Source organism: Aythya marila (genome assembly GCF_965140915.1).
Source record: "Aythya marila genome assembly, chromosome: 3".
NCBI classification, from domain to species: domain Eukaryota; kingdom Metazoa; phylum Chordata; class Aves; order Anseriformes; family Anatidae; genus Aythya; species Aythya marila.
In genome coordinates, this window is record NC_139044.1 from 109,571,551 (window position 1) to 109,593,283 (window position 21,733).

The 21,733-nt window shown below is 37.4% G+C and overlaps 1 protein-coding gene across 8 annotated transcripts in view; it reads right to left on the reverse strand.

Moving 5' to 3' along the window:
- Positions 1 to 897: 897 nt before the first annotated feature.
- The window catches only part of PUM2 (pumilio RNA binding family member 2), a 70,003-nt gene continuing 49,167 nt past the window's right edge, over positions 898 to 21,733 (reverse strand). For 3 of the 8 annotated variants that reach the window (XM_082756985.1, XM_082756982.1, XM_082756981.1), the window contains exons 13-21: positions 18,943 to 19,179; positions 12,194 to 12,461; positions 11,517 to 11,646; positions 9,566 to 9,700; positions 9,168 to 9,305; positions 7,411 to 7,536; positions 6,297 to 6,418; positions 4,838 to 5,030; positions 898 to 3,892 (exon numbers count right to left, since the gene is read on the reverse strand). In XM_082756985.1, the coding sequence (XP_082613111.1) occupies positions 3,761 to 3,892; positions 4,838 to 5,030; positions 6,297 to 6,418; positions 7,411 to 7,536; positions 9,168 to 9,305; positions 9,566 to 9,700; positions 11,517 to 11,646; positions 12,194 to 12,461; positions 18,943 to 19,179 (1,481 nt within the window). In that variant the 3' untranslated portion in view covers positions 898 to 3,760. Of the gene's footprint in view, positions 3,893 to 4,837; positions 5,031 to 6,296; positions 6,419 to 7,153; positions 7,263 to 7,410; positions 7,537 to 9,167; positions 9,306 to 9,565; positions 9,701 to 11,516; positions 11,647 to 12,193; positions 12,462 to 18,942; positions 19,180 to 21,733 lie in introns of those variants that run through there. The other 5 variants (XM_082756984.1, XM_082756983.1, XM_082756986.1 and 2 more) reach the window with 5 other exon arrangements.

Sequence of the window (21,733 nt, forward strand, 5' to 3'; positions counted from 1 at the left end):
AGTTGGCATTGGGTTTTCTCCCCAGCTGCATGACTTGGATGTAGTCTGTGACTTTCAGTACCAGCCACAAGATCTTAAAACTCTTTTGCGATTTTTCTCTCATTTATATTTCCCTGAATGCCATACAGTGGGAGCGGCCACCTCACTCTTTACCCTTTTTCCTAGGTACTGGCATGCTGAACATCATTCTCGTGGCGTGAAACTGGTTGACAGATCAACCAACTCACCAGACTGCTGCACAGCAGGCCAGGAGGAAAAATGCCTGGTCCCCAGGCGAGGAGTGACTACAGCAGTGTCTCAGCGCCATCAGCACCCTCAGGCACCTAGATATGATGGCTGCAGAAGCTTCAAGGTTCCCTGGACTCCAGTGAAAAAGAGCATGAGGGGATCACAGTCAGCAATGGAAGTAATGGTATTATGGCTTCTGTGTCCGTAATGGGCCACTTAGGAGGGTTAATGTCATACCAAAAAGTGCACCCGCTGCCCTGCAGTTAGACCACTTCACTCCCACCTTAAGCCAAAAGTGGCCCTTTGAAAGAAAATCCTGGAGTAACAGAAGAGACTGGGTGCAATGATGGCAAGAGCAGCCCCAACTCCCAACCCTCTCCAATGCTCGGGGACTCATCAGGGTTTCAGTGGGGCAAAAGAACTGCTGCGAGGCTGTAGCCTTAATTACCCACCGGTAAACATTTTTATGATGATGGTTTAGCTGCTCAGAGCTGGAATCTGCATGATCTAATACAGGGTTCTCAAATAATTCTCCTCAGATCACTGAGTTGAAGCGGGTACCTTTTCAAAGCTGAGCTCCACAGACAGCAAACAAGAGGCGTAACTGAGAACAAAACGAAATGCTGGTTTCCTGCACGAAAAACACAAGACCAGATGTATTTCACACAGTGTTATTCACACATTTTCATTTTGATTTTTTTACAGTATATACACGTGAGCATTACATTATTCGATATGAGCCACCTGGAGTCAAACCTAATCAAACTGGTCCATAAACAATCTATATCAAAAAAGCAATATGATAGCAAAAAGTCTAGTGGTTCTACCCAAAGCCTAAAACAGTTGGAAGGAAAACCAGTGATCACGTTCCTGCATATAATTTGTGCAAAAAAAAAAAAAAAGGTTTTAGGATAGCAAGTGGAAGATGTTCAAGGTACTGAAAACACTAGGGATGATGGCTATAGGACTGTTTAAATTCAACCATGGCATGAGTGCTACTTGGACACTACCAATTTCTGCCTGGACATTCCCAAAAGCCTAATTTAATGCCTCACGTTGGAGAGAATGTCAGCTCTTCAGATAAAAACATACAACATTTATGCACAGGAAAAAAATACTCTGGAGAATTAACATGTTCAAGAAAGGTGCTCAAATGCCATCCTTTGTGTGACTACAGGAAAGCCCTGGCTCCAATGACAAGGCTTGTGCCTCTTGAAGGGAATTTTGTGAACTGCCATTCAAAAACTATTTGGCCATTAGAAATGCGATTACTAAAAATAATTAGGCCTACTACATCACTTAATGCAGGCGTTAAATGACAGATTCAGACACCAAAGGTAGGCCAGAAGAAACTTTCCCATTTGCCTATTGATGAATTAACACTAGCATATAAAAAAAAGTAGCAACTCAGATGTATGCTTCAGTAAGACTTATGTCAACCTGATATAAACAGTAACACAACAGAATTCCTTACACAAGTTAATACCACTACTATTGTCTTTCCTCATGATCAGAGCCCTACCATTACAGCCTTTATTTGCTCGATGCTCGACACTGCTTTCAACCTATCTTGGTGATCACAGCTTCGGGTTATGCCATCCAAACGAATGTTTTACACAAAATACTTACTTCGACAACATACAAAGCACTTCCTTTATCTTTCAGAAACTGAATATACAAAGTAAGCTTTTTTTTTTTTTTCCAAAATATTTCCATAGGCAAAGGATTAAAAAGGATTTTAATTATACACATATGGTCACAACTCTGCCTTAAAAAGATCATTGGGAAATGTACATAAGGCCGCTTGTAAATGTACATCATCTTTATGTTACTGTTACAATGTCATATGTCCAGAGAAAAAAATTGACAGTATCATACATATTTGCTTTACGCTGGGAGAAGGCTATTCAAAAATACAGTACTCTTCTGTACAAAAAAATCATGCCACATTTATTAAGATGGAAGAAGCATTGGTTTCTGCGATAACCAAGTATTTCAGTCCATTTCTTTCTTGCTATGCTTATTATCCCAACTTAAAATTTGAACAGATCGATTTCCCAAAGTGTCCATATTAACAGAATCAACAGCTATGTTATAAACAAAACATAATGTTTCTCACAATAGATAAAAAGAAAGCCGGTTCATATTTCTGAAACCATATAAAGATAGAATTTAAAAAAATCACTCTTGATTTGCTGAAATAAATTTACATTATACAACACTATATGCCAGGGGGAGAAAAGGGAAGGGGGATATGAATATACACTAAAATGCAAATTTTTGTCCCAAAAAGGGTAAAACAAATTACATTTACAGCATGAAGGTTTACAAATGTACATCTGTACAACCAAGGTTAAGCATCACTACTAAATTAGCAAGGCTTGTAATAAACATCGAAACAAGAGATTTGTTTTCAAACTGTAAACTTACACCTATTAACTACACGTATACAATGCATATATTTATAGGAAGCAAAAAAGCTATCTGGATATTTAATCAATCATGCTTAAATGTTGAGCTATCAAGTTTACTTTTCAGTGGCCCCTTTTCTCTTCATCAATACCTATTTTTTGCATCTACAGTGAGAAAGCAAAATAAATGCTCAACACTTCCAAATCCTTACAATTCTATATGCAAAATAAAAAAATACAAATCTCTACTCTTCCTGCATTGTAAAACTGACTGTAAAGTTAATACAGGGTTCACTCCTTCTCCAACAGTGTACTTTACTGAATGGAAGTACCACCATCATTTTATTCCTCTACCTTGTACAACAATTAAATATATAAGTATATACAGCACTTTTAGTTTTAATACATCGCTAGAGAAAACCTTAGGGCACTAATTTAAAAAAAAAAAAAAAAAAAAAAAAGAGAAATAAAGTGTGTCCACAAAGTGGTGAAAACTGTCTTTTGAAGTTTCCATTGTTTCATTATTCCCTATTTTAATTTGCGTGCCCAGTTTATTTTTTGAATAGTATGTTGTGAACCACCAAAACACAACTTAACTTTTTGACGTGTTAAATAATGTTTATGCAGCTGATCAATTTTAATCTGGTATAAAAGACTTCACACGAAAGGGAAAAATAAGGATCAATTCTATATACAACTCTATAAACCTGTTGTGCTATGATGTTGGGTAGACCTACCAGATTGCAAGCCAGTGTATTAAAAGAATACTGTACTTTTTCCCTTTAAAAACTATTTCAGTGACTTTACAAGGTAAAAATTTACAAAATATGTGACAGCTATTTTGATACAATTACATCATATACAGGCATTCTGTGCTTTGCCAGCCGTCCAATCTGATAGGTCTCCGGATCAGGGCTGGAGATTTTTTTTTATTTTATTTTTTATAATTCACTCCCCAAAAATATACAAAAGAATAAAAATTTTACAAATGGATGAACAAAGTCAATAAATAGATTTAAAAAAATCAGAACATTTATAGTTAAGTTGTATGTTTTGATCATTCACAATAAATTTTTTTTTCCATTTCCTTTTTTTTTTTTTTTTTTTTTCCTTTTTGTCTTTTACAGCATCCCATTTGGTGGTCCACCAATTGGCCCCAGATCAGCGCTGTTCTTCAGGTAATACTTTTCCAGCTTGGCCAGAATGTGTTTGCCATAGGTGTATTTACGCAGAGTTGTGATGTGGGGTCGAATCTGTAAGAAGAAACCCATCATTTTTTTCCTCAAAAACCGTAAGCAGAGTTACTACACTTGTGAGCAATTCTATAAAAAAATGACAGAAACCTGTCAAAGTTTTGGAAGTTTCTGGAAAGATATAAAAATGGTGGCTGAATCACAAAGTAACTGGTGTACCTGTCACATTATAAATAATTCAACTGATGACTGACTCCACTTTTGTTTTTAGATGGGCGAAGCCATACTTTAGACTACTGGAATTTGTTAAACATCAACAAAAACCAAAAAACCTCTCAGTACTACACGATGTAAACACATCAGGCAAGGCTAAGGGGGGTATTTTCAGGTGTGACCTAACCCACAGTGGCAGATGAGGCCGAGCTGTCTGACACATACGGCATTCCCCAAATCCAACCCAGCATTTGAACAGCTGGGGGCACAGGAGTGCAAAGGAGAACACCCCCAAAAAGTTTTCCCATGGGAGCAAATAGCCCAGGGCAACTGGGGCAATGGCATTTTTGTTTCTCTCTGGGTATTCTCAACTAGAAAATGTGACCGCCTGTTGGAAGCATGGGAATCTTTTCAGAGGAAACTGCAGGAAGTATTTATATTAGCATTATTTGTTATTATTTTAAAAAGACAAACTTGTCTTTCTTCTGTTAATAAACATGACAAATACTTTCAATGTTAAAAAAAAAAAGTATTTTCACAGAAAAGCTGACACCAAAAGTTGATTTGTAATCCAACTTTTAGAACTTTTCTATAGATTTACATTTTCAGCTTACAAAACAGCGCTCACAGACCTGAATATATTATGCCTTATCAAATTCCCTCAAATGTAATGTTTATACACCAACTTCTAGATTACAGAACCAGCTAGTTTTAAGTCTGGAGGGAAAGGGATTCTAACAGATAAGGCAGTAATATAAAGAGAAAATGTTCTGAAGCAATAAAACCATATACCTTGTGCATTATGATCTTCCGCTGAGCAGGTTCAGCCATATCAATCATCTTCTGAACAACGTAGTTGGCATACTGGTCCTTCATCATGGTGTATAAGGCACTGTGAGGACCATCGTTCTGGCAGCAGACCTCATCGATAAGTAAAGCTCTTTCAGCACGAGAAGCGTGAGTTACACATTTTTCTACCACATTGCTGAAAAATAAGACAAATGCATCCTGTGATTTAATATGTAACATTCTTCCAAGTAGCAATTTGATTTTACATTTATCTGAACAAGTTCAAGTGCCTTAATGCTACTGAAGAGTCCATTCTAAAAATGTTAAGTCCTGATTTCCAAACCTTTACTCTGTAATAGCTAAGGAAGGTAAAGGATTACCACCAAAAGTCATTTTCTGATACTTTTAGGAGAGATTCTCCACTGGTCCTATGGCAGATATACTGGACCTTGGGTTGCATATGTACTGTAGTACATCTGTTTTTAGTTGTGGACCCTTTTAGGATATAGAGAAAGCCAGATACAAGGCTTTCTACTTTTTGAATAAAGGATCTTTTCAGGAGCATGCCTAAATCAGAGAAACCCTCAAATATTTCTTTGTGTAGATGAAGTCCACAACCTCCAGATGTCTCAGAAGCTGAAAACGCTATCAGTGGTTATAAGCCAGCAACAAAATGATTCTTGTCATGAGTTTCTGCTTTAGAAATTAAACAAGTTCCAAGAAGAAGAATGTGAATAGTTCTGCTTAGGCAAAGAAAAATAAAATCCAGACAAACTTGCTACTTTGCATACAACTGATTTTTTAAAACCCATGCCCTCAAAATATCACGGCATGTTTCTACTTAAGATTGATGACAAGGTTAGTCTCACTATACCATCCAGGATGAATTCTGAAGTATACTTAAATTAGAAAAAGGTGCGATGTACCTTTCAGTAAGAAACACTGAAGGATGATTTTTAGGTCCTAAATAAAGACTTTGAGTCTTCCTAATGCTTCGTGCTGAAGCACCACGTTTTACAGCTAGCCTTTTTATGCTTGGAAATTGCTTGACTGGACTGATAGGAAAAAAAAAAAAACAAAACTGGAGGTCTCAGCTCAGCAGTGTATCAAGCAACTTCTAGGAGAGCTTTTCACCTAGCTCTGGGGATTCTCATATGCCTCTCCTTGGAGTCTGGAAACCCCATTCCCTGAACTTGTAGAGGGTGAACACAAGACATTCCATAAAACCCACAAAATCTTGTTTGTTTTACTGGAGAGTTGCATTTCCCCTTTTCTTTCCCCAAATCCATATTTCACAGAGGGTAAGATATCACCACTGTTCATCTCTATAAAAATACGAGATTTCAGAAAACGTTACACAAGGGAAAAATAACAAATCTTTTTGGAACACACTAAATAAATCCAATACTACAACTTCAAAAGGTTAGCGAACCTTCAATATTATATGAAAGCTGGGCAATACCTGGCAAATTTGTGCTGACTCAGAGCTAGAACTTTTCCTCTGATTTCTGAAACGATTTTACTCTTGTCTTCAGGACGACCATGCTCCAGTACATGTTGAATAACATAATTTCCGTATTGATCCTGAAAATAAGATGACTTCAATTTTCTTTTGTGTTCATACCAAACAATCCATGTAGCTACTGTCTATTTGTATAAACTTTCAACTTACTATTTATATGGATATAAGAAACCTGCAGTAATGTCAACAACACAGAAACAAAGGGATGCAAAAAACGCTGCATCAAGAATTACTTAATGGACCACAAAATTTACATGGAACATGGAAATTATCTGTAAAAATGGCATTTTGCTAGAGTACCTTTTATTCTCTTAAAGAAAAAGTCTTCAAAATTAAGATCATCGTTCTGTAACAGCTGTAAGATTTCCCTGAAATTTGGTTCCCCAAATGCGGTCTAATAGAGACTTTATATACAAAAAGCTGAGAAGTAAACTAGACTGAATATAAAGCAAAAGGCAATTCATGCCTTTTAACATGTAGAAATTCCTACTGAACAAGTCTCTTCCATTATTTTAACCTGAATCCATTTCAAAGCCATAAATTTTGTTCATTTGAGACCAAGACAGGAAATCATGTATAAGGTCTTTGGCCTGGCCTTCTTTTAGAAGAAATGTCCTAATTGTGTACGAATATGCAATGTATATTGTGTGTGTAGGAATGCACAATGTATATTTTTGACAACGTATTTGTGTTTAGATATTATTAGAAGTTATGTGAAGGACACCGGAATGAACTGAGAAACTACAAAAAGGCAATCTTTGCAATAAATGAATATAGAAAGAAATAAACCCAAAAACCTAATTCTGTGCATGTACAATGTATACTTGAAGCTACAGCCAAAAGTGTAAGGAAATGGCTTTTTATATCTTCTTTGCCTCCCAACTTCCAAATTCATTTTCATTAAAACTATGGAAGGAAAGAAAGACAAAAATCAATGTCTACAACGCTAAAAGGAAACAAATGCATTTAAGCTATTTCATACACTAAGAAACGGGAATAAATTATGATAATATAAAAAAGCTCTACAATGCATTGCAAAAAGGACTATACTAACCTGTACTAGTTGTTCTGTGTGCTGATGCAGTTCTTCTAAGATGGGTAAAGTCTGCTCAGCAGTGCAGTGTTCCAGAATACGCTGAATTACTCTACAACCATATGGATGAGTAGAAAGTACGAATACCTTAAAATAGAATTGCAAATTTAAGTTAATCCAAATGAAGTTTACAGATGCACTACTATTGCCATGTTCAAAATGGAACTGAACTTGTCAACTACTTCTATAAAAATATGAACACTTTTGCCTGCTAGTATCAGAATTCAATCCCCTGTAAAAGCCAGAAAAGAAGACTAAGAGGCCATTTATAATATTCCTTTTTATCAAGGACTCCAGTAATGATACAGCTGCCTAAGAACCAAGTTTTCATTATGATGTTTCTAGCCTATTAACTGCAAAGAAAACCCCTAAAGTCTAACCCTTAGTTAAACATGGTTCACCTTTCAAGCCTTCAACTTCGTTCTTCATTTTAAGATTTTGTCTTTTACAAAAAGGAGCTCAATTACAGTAGCTGATTTTCACTGTTTTCACATTCTCTGTCACACATATAATATTTGTAAGTAAGCATTTAAAACATACAGACATGATCTTACTTATTCCTTTTCCAGAAGTCAGTTTTGTGTTTTGGGAATTAATTCAGACTATTTAAGAGTCAGTATCGGTCAGAACTGAACAGAGAGAATCTTGGCCGATCAAACAGAGATCCACATGGTGGAAGGAGGTGACAAAGATACATAACCATTGGGTGACATGACTGAAGTGCAGTATTTTTTATTTGCCACTTGAGATTAGCCAATACATATATACTTCTAAATTTACAATGACTTGGATTTGTAGATGGATGTCCAGTAAATAAGCAGTCATGCCTCAGTCAATGGGGCTCTACTTATAGTTTATAAACTGCAGCTCATCTACCCCATATACATTTTTTGATGTGAAACGACCTGCCCCTCAGCATCTTGGTACACCATTTACTGCTACGTACAACAATAATTCTGGTAGTGCTCTTGTAAGTGCGAGAGAATTTATCGTAGACTTTGCTAAGAAACACATATGGTCAGCCATTAAAGTAAAATTTAGCAACACAGCCAAGTTAGTACGATGTTTTACAATTCTTTGAGACTATAAAAGTACATGTTTGTCACAGAATATATTCTCTAGCCCGCGGCACAATACCAATCTTGTATGAATGTAATTTTGTTGGAAACATAAAAAAAAAACTTTAAATAAACAAATACCTTCCGCCCTTCACTTAACACTAGCCCATGTGTAGGGAACAGATTACTATTTCTTCAAAGTATTTCCTTAATGACAGGTATTAATTGGAAAACACTGAGACAGACGTACGAGATAAGCAACAGAAGAAAAAAATGGAAAGGAAATTTTAATGAAAAGTATATGCCATGGATCAGATACTTTATTATTACATAAAAAATAGCAATGCTGAAAGTTATAAAGGAAATTTAAAATTGCACAACACAAAACTCTAACAGCCTGGCCATAAGCCAAATATTTCTACCAGTATTTATAGCACACCCAAACAGGTTTTCTAGATCCTCAGCTCTAACAGATTCATCTTTTTACAGCGTGAAACTGTCTATTCAACAGCTTTTCCATTTTATCATCCCCTCCTTTAATCCTACTTAATACAAGCTGACTGGTAAAGTGTCAAGTGCTATCTTGTATATGCAAATGATGGAAAAAGATCTGCAAATCAAAGCAACCCTACAGAAAAGGAAACCAACTGTTAACACTACCTGTCCTTTGAATGCATCAATGATGAACTGGAGCGACTGCGGCTGAACACACTCAATACATTTTTGGACAACATGGTTTCCATTTTGATCTTTCACACATTTCAGAACGTGACCATCCAACTCTTTCACCATTTCGTTCTGGAAAAAAAAAAAAGATTATCTTTTCAGTGATTTTTCTTCTTCTTCTTCAAAAAAAAGAGAAGTTCCTTTTCATTCTAACTGTCCATTTTTCCTATGCACTGGTCATCTACTTGCATATCATAACCTTATAATTTAAACTATTTTTGGTCCCTAGGGCTTTTCATAATGAAGGGAACCATCCACAATTTAAGCAAGTATAAAGGTGGGTGCTATTAAAAAGAAATGAAATACAAAAAAAAAATATTGTTCTAACTTACAATTACCTGCTGGTCAGGTGAGATAGACTCAAGTGCTTTCTGAATAACACGACAACCATACATCTGTAGGGCTAATGGCAGAACGTGACCACGTATGCGTGTTGCTAGGGCTAACTTTTGATCCAGGCTTCCAAACTAAAAGAAAATAAATATGCTGTTAACAAATGAAGACATGAAGTATGCTGGAATTTACATGACAGTCAGAACTTTCATGATATATTAAAAATTTACTGGGCCTTGAATGATTTTTCCCTTTTTACCTCTGACAGGTATATTTACAAAAGCTTTCCCCCACCCCTCAGTGCAACATTCTGCAATATTCTACATTCCAGTCACGTACCTGCTTTCAACTGCATGGCTTTAAAGGCAGCAGAAAAAAAAAAAATCTAAGTACTTTATACTTGCCTGTCTGTAGGAATACAGATTAAGATTTAAGTGCAATAACCCACTTATTTAGACAAATGGTATCAGCCAAATTAATTACATCAGATTACCATAGCATACCAATTCAAACTATGTATTCTTCACCATCTCAAATTTGTATTGGTCACCTTACACCTTACGTACGGTAAGCAAGCTGTAACAGGAGAAAGAGAAACCAAAAACAACAAAAAGAAGCATCTGCCCTGTAGCAGCTTCCTGGTAACTTCATGTGCCTTGGAGGATGATTCTCACCATGAGTATTTGGGGAAATCTAGAAATACTCAGGCTTTGCAGAGAAAAATCAAAATGGTTTTATATGCTGGCTGTATTAGTGTATAAGCTAACTAACATTTGTTCAGCAGTAGCTAGCTCCTGCCAATATCATTCCCTCCTCAGTGTCACTACAACCTTCTGTTTTGCTTCCTGTTTAACAAAGAAGATGCCAGACTGGCTTCAGAATAACACAACCCTGTGGGAAATATTAAATGCCAAACCTGTAGTCACCAAAAGCTCTGAAGAAAGCTCCAACAACTTGTCCCTCCCACTTAGATGATGAACAAACTCCCTTACTATGTGTAAAGGATTATGTATTTTTCTTGGGAACTCTTACGCAAAATTAAGATGAAACATCTCTCAATGGTCAATAATTATCTCTCTTGAGCAAGATCAAGAACTTATATGCTGTACATCAGCCACACTTTTCAGAAGACCAAAAAAATGAGCACACCGTTTCGTAGGCTTTGTAGACTTATTAAAAAATTACATTCCTGTTTAGAGTGAGCAATCGTATTTTTAATTGGGCAACTTTTTCTTATTGAACACTTTCCAGCTTCTCTTTCTATCCAACTAAGTATTTTGATATGGTCCTTGATTTGAAGTACACCATGCTTCAGATCTGTCCTACGTTGTGTTTTGTTTTGTTTCCACAAGACATAGGCATTGCCTTTTCTCCTCCTCTCCACAGGTTGAATCTTGTAGCTCTTTGGTAAGGCAACAATAACACAAAAGCAAAGCAGTTTTAAATACTAATTTTACTAGTACTGAATGTATCATATGACAGTCCTTCCTCAAAGTTTTTCTGCCTGTTTGATAAAAGTTCCTTCAGAGCACTGGACAAAATTCGCACATCTATTTATCTGGGTGCAAGAACATTTTTCAGACCCATTTTTTGGCCAAGATGCAGTAACCACTACAAGTATCCTTCAAATCTTTTGTGATCCCTATCACTAACTGGAAGTCTACGTAAATCAAGCTAAAAACTCGAGTGTGCAGCCAATGCTGCTCACTATCACGTGTATCACCAGTGCAAAAGAAAGCAATGCCTATAATTCTCAGGCCTGTTATGAAAAAAGGGGGTGGAACAGAACAGAAAACACGTGTGCACTATTAGACCCCTGGGTTCTGTAGTGAGAGTCCAGTAGAATTCTGCTATGATGTTAAGAAAAAAAAAAAAAAAAACATTTAAATTTAATCAGACTTTACAGCTTTTCATTCAAGTTTCTGTTCATACACTTTGTGTTAGGCTTACCTCAAAGAACTTCTGTATTACATAGTTTCCAAACACATCAGTCATCAATTGATATGCTGCTTGCAAGATCTCATTAAATACCATCTGGCGCTCAGCTGGAGTAGCTCGCTCTAGCTTTTGCTGTATAAATCTAAGTGCAAAAAATGTACATTATGCTTTACATGAACAACAGGAAAACCTCTCAAACACTGTTTCAATGAGACACCTCAACACTCTGAAGCGAGCGTTCAACGTTATAGAACTTATTAAAATGAAAGTAGTGCCTTTGCATATGAAAGGATGCATTTCGGTATAACGATCCTTAAAACTTTCATTTGAAAAGTATTAAAGATGAAAAGAATAAGAACAATAAACAAGTACCTGATGATGTATTGCTAAAAATGGTTTTAACATTCCAGATGCCAGATATTTTGTTTTCTTAATCAACACCTTTTTGATACTTAAAAACTAGAGTTTACAAGCCTAGTTATAAGGCTGTTCCTAACCTGAAAACTTCTATAAGCAGCTAAATTTATACTACTGTTACAATGCAATTTCCTAGAAAAGAAAGAGGTCAGTGTAAGAGCATGTGCTCCAATTACTAGCATGCTTTGCATTAAGAAGAGTCCCAGCATGTTTAATGTTAATATGACATTATCAAAGCAGTAAAACGTCATTAACTTTACTGTAGTAATTACCTAGAACCATGCTGATCTTGGGAAAATTCAACAATATGTCCAACAAGGTCTCTCAGTTGAAGATTAGGGAAGCGATTATTTCTGAAATCTTCCAGCAGCCGACTGCGTCCAGAAGGCATTATATCAGACCTACTGTAACGGAGGCGTGAAGGAGGGAAGAGCTGACTGGTGGAGCTAAAAAGACTGGAGGTACTTGCCGCACTGCGATACTTTGCTTCTGCTCCAGGTGCTGCAGAAATATAGCGACCACTACCATTTGTCAGTCCTCCTACAAGGAAGCAGCTCTGTCAGTGAAAGCCGTAAGGAAAATAAACAACAGCAAAACAGCAAGTGTACTACAACTACAGATACCCTTGGAGCCAAAGGAAACAACAGTGGTGTCTTGTTATTTATGTTTACCTCGTTTTGGTTTGAGGAGTTAGATAGCTTTATCTGCCAAGAAATAAAACCATTCTCCTCCTCGTTTTCATTTTATGTGAAGGGCACCAGGAAAAGAAATCTCGTGAGAAGAGGATAACGAAGCAGGTAAAGTGACCACCCAGACATACAGAAACTTTAGGGCTGGGTGGGCCTCGGCTTAGTGGGCAGATCTCCACAAGCAATTCAGATGATTCAGACTCTTGTTAGTAGTCTTGAAGTTAGCCAATTGTTTCAAAACAGACCATGAAATCTGAACTACCCTTCAGTCCCTGCTGAGGTTCCTTTCTGTCAATTCATAGCGTGAAAGGGCTTTTTTGGGGAGGCACGTGTGATGCCTCTTGTCAGGCTGTACCTGTTCTGCAGGAAATTTGATGACTTCAGCATCCCAGGCTTTAGATCTGGTACCTCTCTCTATGCACTAAATGCGTCAAATTTCAAAGCAGGTAAACTAAGAACGCTCTACTTAATTCTAAAACAACCAGAAAACATATTAAACAAGTTCCTTTTAAAAGCATCAAGTCCTCGCCTGGCTGTGAAAACATGCACCACTCACTACACTTTGTCTTTCCTTCCTTTCCATGAGCTGAACTGCTTTGCTAAGGTCCTTTTCCTAGTGGTCCCACCTACGGCTATCCTCTCCCAGCCCCGTGAATTTCCCCTCACACGCTGCTCTTCCACCACTTCACATCCCTCTAACTCTGCCACAAGGCCTCTCTCCTCCACAACAGGCAGCAATTTTCATAATAAGCATGCAAACAATGCATCTTTTGCAACTACGATATGCTTTCTCAAAGGAATATTGCTGTAACACAAGCAGGACACAATACCTCAACTCTAGCATCCAAAAAATACCAAGCTAAAATCATCGAGTAAAAAGTGAAAAAGAAAAAATATTCTCATTTTCCCCACAAATGATCTAGAAAGTAACTGAAAGCCCTGTCAAAGTCAACAGAAGCAACTAAATTTGAATTTTAAACAAATTGCAGTATGTGCTGTTTGAATGGTGCTCTATTACACAGTGAACAAAAAAATGTATCAGCTGACAGTGCCCCAGCCAAGCCTTCCTTCAGTTCCAAGCATTTATAAGGCCAGGCAACAACAGAGCTACAGTGGGCTGGTAACGTAGTAATGGTCAAGTATCTTTTTCGAAAGGTCAAACTGAAATACCAGGATCTGATATGTTAGTGCTCTGCAAGACGTATCAAGCATCACATTTATTGAATTCTACAGGATTATGCCCTAAAATAAATACAAGTTTTCAAAATTCAGTGGTAAGAATTAGTAAAGAATCAGTAAATAATTTGTCCCACAAATTCTTTTGTTTAAAATTAAAGCCTCTTAATTCTTTATAGCCAGAAAAAAAAACAGCTTTAACTATCATTTTTAGTTTTCATTGACAATCACTACTTCCAGAAGAGAGACGACAGCGACATGATACTAACAGACAAAGGAAAAAGAAACCCAACATTCTGCAGGTGAAGCAGGATGCAGTGATGCTCTACAGTGATTCTTCTTCTAGGAATGGCCTCCTAAACAACAGAGAACTTGTGTACCTGAAAACATGGACTTTGTGATCTAAATGATTAAAACATTGGAATGAAACCTGTCTTCCTTCAAGTGCTGTGCAGTAACAGTACTTAATGCCAGTAGAGGGCAGCAAAGCCCGTTTAAAAGCAGCCTTAATGGGCTGTTCTAACATTTCTACTGCTTCCTGGATCACAGGCTCAATTCTCTGCCAGAAACTAACAGGAGAGTTTCAGTTATGAGTTTACATACTGCATGGGTCTAATTAGCATGAACAGTCAAATTGCGCATGTGAGTCAGGAATCATTTATCCATCTTTATATATATATATTTTTAACTTGAGTCTCCATGTAAGTATGAAATAAATGTGACAATCTATCCAACAATTAAAACAAATTAAGAAACTTCCTACCTTTTAATAAATGTTTTATGTGTGTAGTAAAGCTGCACGTATACAATTCACACTCAGGATTATCAATCAAGTCCTTCCGCTTGGGAATGGTCCCTTTTTAAGGCTTAAGAACACAATGCTGCAACTGGGAGACTCCTCTCTAGCCTGAAAAACTACCTGAGATGATCGCATTAAGCAGGGTCATAATGCAGGATGGCTAAAAACATATCCATAATTCCTAGAGGAAACTCACACTTCAAAAGCTTAAGCTGTAAAACCCTGGAAACTATTAGAAAAACTGATTTGGTATTTTTTTTCCCACAAAAAAATAGCTTTTCTCTTTTTTAATTTATGCAGTAATGTTAGTTGAGTGGCAACTTTGCAGATTTGAAAAATAAGAAAACCACAAAATAAATCCTGTTGTCACAGATACTTGCTATTTCTCAATACACTCTTGTATAAAAAGGACTATTTTCTTAAATATTATATTCTCATTAAATTCTCTGCCCAAAGCCAGCTATAAGCCTTAGTGTGGACATTGAAGACGACTGCTCTCCTCCTTCCCAAAAACTTTTACTGTGAATGGCTTAGAACTGAAATGTGAGTTCTAGTCACCCAAACCCTCCTGGTAGGCCTACCACATCTACCACATCCCCATCCTCTTCAAGAACTTCTAATATTGTTTTAAAGAGTCTGACTTCCTACCAGAACGTAACACGTGCTAGTTCTTACTAATTACTTTGGGGAAAAAACACACACACACAAAAAGCATACCCTACTAGATCAAAACACCTAGTCTAAACTTTTCTGCAAATGCTGGCACTTCAGAAGACTGCTGTCAGGAATCCGTGTGTCCACATAATTACAAACCACTGGGGAATAAAGCAAGGAGCTTGTAGCTAATCACTTAGCTATCACTCCTGATCTTGTAAAAGGAAGATCTCCAAAGCAAGGAATAATATTAAGTTGTTTTATAGTTTAATTGAACCCAAATCCCAGTGCCTAGTCCATAGGGAAGAAGAGGCTCAGAGGCATAAAAGGCATATAGGCCATCTAAAACAGAGCCTTACTAAGCTTTAAGGAGACAAATCATGTTAAATTATTGAACTCCTTAGCTTAGACAACATATTTAATGTAAAAGGTAGTATGAAAAAGTATTAAAAACTAGATTTATCTAGGTCTATACAGATTTATTGATAGCATTAGTCTGTTAGTACTTATTACCAAAGCATTTGGTTCAATTATTTCTAACCAAGACATAAAACAGATTTATTGCACAGAAACTGCTATTTAAATGCAGCCAGCACTGTTATTTTTTAGTAAAACATAAAATTATATAAACATGTTAAACTTGATTTATACAAAATATTTTTTTTTTATCTGTTAAAAAAAAATCAGCTTAATCTCATCCTCAGCTAAAACGAGTACACATTTTATCTACTCCTGAGAAATGGACTATGTATGTGTGTGTGACTGTATAGCCATGCATATGTATTTTAGGAATCAATGCAAGTGCTTATTATGCCTGGTTTACCAAAGTCCTACAGAGTAGGTACATGACAGAGGCAAGGCAAGGTTCCCCAGAATGGAGGTCCCTTGGCATAGCCCTATTACCCCGAACAAGCCGTTCCTAAAAACACCGACATCATCTACCAACAAGCTCGGTCTGCAAGGCACAGACTGAATAGAAGTACCTCCAAAAGCCCACATTTTGAAGATCCTATCCCTAAAACCAACCCTTGAAACACTGCAATGTACCATCCAACAAGGAAGCGCTGCCAATCTAAAGGAATTTTTATAACATGGGAAAAAATACTTCTGTTTTCACCTTTTTGTCCCTGGGAGTGAAAGGGTAGTTCAAATTCATGACCATGCTGCTCCAACTGATTACAGTAAAGAAGCAGTTACAAACTGATAAATCCCTTCAGATACAGGAAAACTGACACTAGACCAAAGTAATTAGTGCGTTCCCGTTTTAGGACGTTGGGTAAGAGTTGGTGAGAAGAGATAAAAACAGCAAAATATCACAAGTTTCTTGTAAAAGGGCAACTGTTGTGTTGTGTGTTTTTTGTTTTTTTTTTTTTTTTTTGTTTTGTTTTGTTTTTTTTTTTAGCTACAAATTGCAGCAGTGTCTGACAAAGGGGTTATAAAACCATGCACCCTTCCCCAGGATTGTGCTCTAGTATTCTGGTGGCTGAAACAGGAGCAACCGAGTTTGATGCCCATTTTAAAACAGGAGTTAAACTTAGCTGAACCTGTTGATACAAGCAGGCAGGACAACGAGTTTTGAAGGTGGAGGGAAAGCTGCATTTGACAGGCATTATCAGAGTACCAATGGAAACTGCATGCAGACATGAACTTACAATGTTGTTCTACTCTGAAAAGTGACCGGGTGACCCTTCGCAAAACACACTCCCTGCTCGATTTCAGGTGTAACTTCTTATTTGGTGAAAAAGCTTTGCCTTTATTAGTATTTCTTTTTTACGTGAGAACAAAACAAATCTTCTAAGAGTGTTGGATAAACACAAGCAGAATAAATTTAACGGGACAGACAACTACAGAAAAAGTCTTGGACTTTTCGCAATGGTGCACCGTGGATGCAACTGCACGATGACATTAACACAAAGGGCAGAGTGCAGGAAATGCTAAAAAAATCACTGCATTTTTTAATGAAAATATCCAAGAGATCCTCAAATTCAAAACTTCTGATTGGTTTGGTAAGGCAGCAAAAAGTTTACCCATCAACAAAGTCCACTGCTTGTGGAAGATGAAGAGGCTGCAGGCACGGAAGCCAAAAATGTGTCAATTTTCAGAGTACAACTGTACATTCTGGCTGTTCACACACTGATCTGGTACACGATTTTAACAAAATATTGTTAAAAATATTCGTTCACACTGCCAAACAGTCTGAAATAGATTATAATCAGTATATATTAACAATTTCTGCCGATAGAGGTAGTCCTCTATACTGATTGCAGCTTATCTTCTCCAATACTTAAAAGCCTTTTATTTAGCATTTTTTCAGATGTAAAGCAACACGACTTTAAATATTTTGATTTTTAGATAATGCCTTCCAAAATTTGGCTGAAGTATAGTTTTCAGTAATATGAAAACTATTGTGAGAGTACTTTGGAAAGAAAGAAAGAAAAAGATTTCCATGATAACCCCATTGTCAGATGTTCAGAACTTTCTCAAAAGCCTCCATTTGGGCTGAAACTTTCCATGCTTGGTCTCAGCCCAAAGGTGCACTTTGTAGACCTGGAAAAGGAAAAAAGGTAAGTAAAAAAAATAAAACGTGCTGAAACATCCCCTTGCCCAGCTTTACTTTGGGTATTCAGCACATAACCATGAAGGGGATACTGAACTGCAAATGTAATATATTTAAATTACTTTTAACATTGTTACAGAAATCACACATTTCTCACAAAGTGCATTTTGCTGGGCACTTTTAACTTTTTTTTTTTTTTTTGTTTTATTTGCACTAAACCAAAGTACAGGGGTTAGGTTTCCTACTAGGAGTGCACACTGGAGCAACAGGCAACTCAATCTCATAAGCGTAGCCAGTTTTGTTGTACAATTTTAGCATTCAAATTAAATGACTGCAAATACTTGCAGTGAAAAAAGGAAAGTTTATCAAGCAACCTCAGGTCAGAGGCGTTCTCTTTTAAATATACTGTAGGCTGTGGTGGAGTTTCTTTAGATTTTAATGTTTATTTTAAAGATTGAGCTCCCGTGTCATCTAGCTAGCTGAAAAAATTGAGATTACTGTCATCATTCCTTAAAAATACATCTGATAACAGAGAGCCACCCCTGACAAAGCTTTTGCTGTGTCTTTAATAAATCCATTTTCTTTTCTTCCACCAGCCTGGCGGTAAGCACTTGTCATCCTGGCAAAGCATCGGGGCCGTACGGAAGCAGGCTCCCTGGTTCAGAACCACCCTTCGGTACACATTACAGCGACAGCTTTGCTCACTTCGTCATGGGAAGGGGCAGCAGTGGAAGTCACGTCACTGCTCCACACAGAGCTCGTCTTAAAGCGTTCGTAAGTGGGAACACACTGGAGCACAAACAAAAATAATGCACCTTCGCTCGGCATACTGCAGACAGTTCACATAGTACAAAAGGGATGGGTAAATCTTACTGGGCCATCTGCAAGCGAAGAAAAATCAGCTGTTGGCCCGATACTGCAAAAAAAGCTCGAGTGCCCTCCACTGCCAAATCAACGAGCATTTGACTGTGCTCTTCAGCCTTCAGGAAGGGGCCCTCTTCATTACAAAACTGTTCAACAGCAAAGGTAACGTGACATCTCTTATGCAACATATAATTTCACACATAGAAATACATACACACATACAAACAAAACGTGGTTTTTGGTTTTTTTTTTTTTTTGCTTTTTTGTTTTTGTTGTTTTTACCTAAATGCAAACTGGATGAGGATCCATGTGATGAAAGTGATGGCGGTGGCGTAAGTGAATGTCCTGGAGTTTGGCTTGGCAGAGGCATGCCTATTGGACTTGGAGAGGAGGAAAATCCCAGACTATTGTAAAATGGCTGCCCTATGGGTGCTAGGCTGCTACTAGATCTTTTGTACAAGTCAGAGCTAGTAGATAGAGAATCTCTCCTTGTGGCACTACTACTTGCAGAACTGCCAACTGAAGAAGAAATAAAAAGACCCTAATTACACAGTGTCAACTGAATAAAACCTAATCCCCAACTACAGCTGGGCAATAACAGATGCGATCACAATAATTACAGCAATCGTTATGACAAAGACAATTACTGTGATAACCACACATGCTTTTAAGTAAATCTAAGTGGGTATAAACATACCACTGGTAAGTAATTTCATCAATGCCCATGTCTTTCAACATTTTATTCTAGACTTCTCACAGCAATATTGCAGTACTCCATTTGAACACCCTGGCTTCAGGCATCGGGACAAACACGAAATTTATGAGATTACAGTGTCACTGCATATAGTAAGTGCTTCTAAAGATATTCCCACTAAACTCTTCAAGAATTTTTTTACAACAGAAATTATTAGTCAGCAATACTTGAGTGCAGGCAAAAGGCTGGAAACAATTTTTTAAGAGTTTAGAAAATACACTGTGTCACTATTCAGCTGTTTCTGAACTTCCTCTTGTTTGTGAACCCCTCATCTTTAGGAAAAAAAAAAAACCTACTTCAAATTCCCTGAGAGAATTATAATTCTCAAAGAAGCGTTTTGGAAAGATAATATAAAGAGGGAGTAGGCTAAGAAGAAGATGAGAAGCAGAGCAGAGATACGAAAATTAAGGTGAGAAACTAAAAATGTAATTTTACTGCTATCACTCTTTCTGACAAACAAATTAGACTACGAGTTTTGTTTGGCTAACAGAGTATTAGTGAAGGACTGGTTATCCTGCACAGCATCATTCAGCAGGGCGATGAACAGTCTAGGATAAATTAGGAGAACAGAAAGCTTTTAGAAATGTTAAATTCTGTTATCTGTGGCATACTAGTGACATATTTAACTATAGCGCCTATTTGAAACACTGGAATATTATATCAGTGATCCAAGACTATGGATATTTTGGCAATGTAAAGCTGCTTCTTAAGCTGAATTTGGAAGACTGATTTCTACTTCATCTTAAAAAGGAAAAGGTCAAAGTTTATTCTTCCATAATTCTTATCCTCATCAATGTACCCTACCACATCTGGCAGCATGGTCCCACATAAAGGTCGCCTGATACTTCCCATTTTGAGAGACTAGAGGTTGGCTGCTCCTAACATCAGCAACGTGGCTAGTATTTTTCATGGCAAGTACCTCCTTGGACCAAATTGTTCAAAGAAGTTCTGCCCAAACGACACAGCTGTTTTAAGAAAGCAGGAAAAATGCTTCAAGTTTAGTGAAGTAATCCAGCCACCTTTAATTTGAGAAACTGATGCTTTCATTTACTCAGATCATCATGCTAGCAACAGGAGACCTTTATTTTCATGCTCTGAGCTAGATATCTTAGCAAAATCACATTTCATCCAAGTTCAGCAGAGATCTGGTACAGACTCGTAGCTGAAAACTCAAACTCCTGCCCATTCATGGCACGTCTGAGATGGCTGATGAAGGTTTTCCTGCAACTGAACTTCTGGGCTTTTGTGTCCCATGCCAAAAACGGACTCTAAAGCTGCTGTCCAAGATCCCACCTTGTGTTCAGAAGCCCCATCAGGCAGTGTGGAAAGGAATTAATCTACTTCAAATGCAGAGGAGACAAAAGCCAAACACAAGAAATAGACCAGGAAAAAAAAAATGAAACCAGAACCAGGAGGAGAGAAAGGTCAGACAAAGGAGCCAACAAGGAGACTGCAAGGAAACTGGCAGGCAATTTCAAAAGTGGTGGAACTGAGGATGGAAACGAAAGCAGATCTGATGAAAAGTTAGGCTTATAGAAAGTGTATGCGACTGTGGGGCAAAGAGCCTGGAACAGTTAGCTGATAATGGGAACACCACACGGCACGAGCAGCAACAGACACAAACTGGGGGCAGGAGGGGAGATAAATGTTGCCTGGAAGCTGGGAAGGCACACATACTGGAGTAGAAGCCAGGAGGAAAAGATACTGGGCTAAATAGGCAAGGAGACTGAGAGTAAGAAGAGCAAATTAAGGGAACAGTTGAAAGAAATCTTGAGGTTTGAGACTAGCTCTACAGGTTCTGGCTCAGCTGATGAGCTATGTGCATGTTAATACAGCGCTATGGGATGGATTGTTATTTTTCCAACTGACTATGGGGAGAAAAAAAAAAAAAGCTAAACCTTAGGGTTTCTCATTCAGCTAGATTACTGCAGCTTGACAAGTCACCACGAGCCAGCTGAGCTGAATCTTTACACACACACAAGCAAAGCTCATGGAAACAAGATAAATTGAATTAGCTCAGCCCTCTTTATCACTAAACAAATGTAACCGTGTTAGCTACAAGCTGAAAGAAGTCATCTGGGAAGCTGCTGTGGTCCATCTAATTCTCAGTTACCTGTTAAGCTGCAGTACCTTACCATGCACCTAAATATTTAAAGTGGAGTGTGAATAACTTTGTAATAAAAGAGGACTGTAACGTGATTTCATTTACATGCTATGCTTGCCTCTTCCTATTTTCTCCTTTGTTGCTCAGTCATTCTGCTAGAACAGGCTCAACTTTGCCTTTTTTTATTTTTATTTTTTTAAAACAGAGCTTCTTCT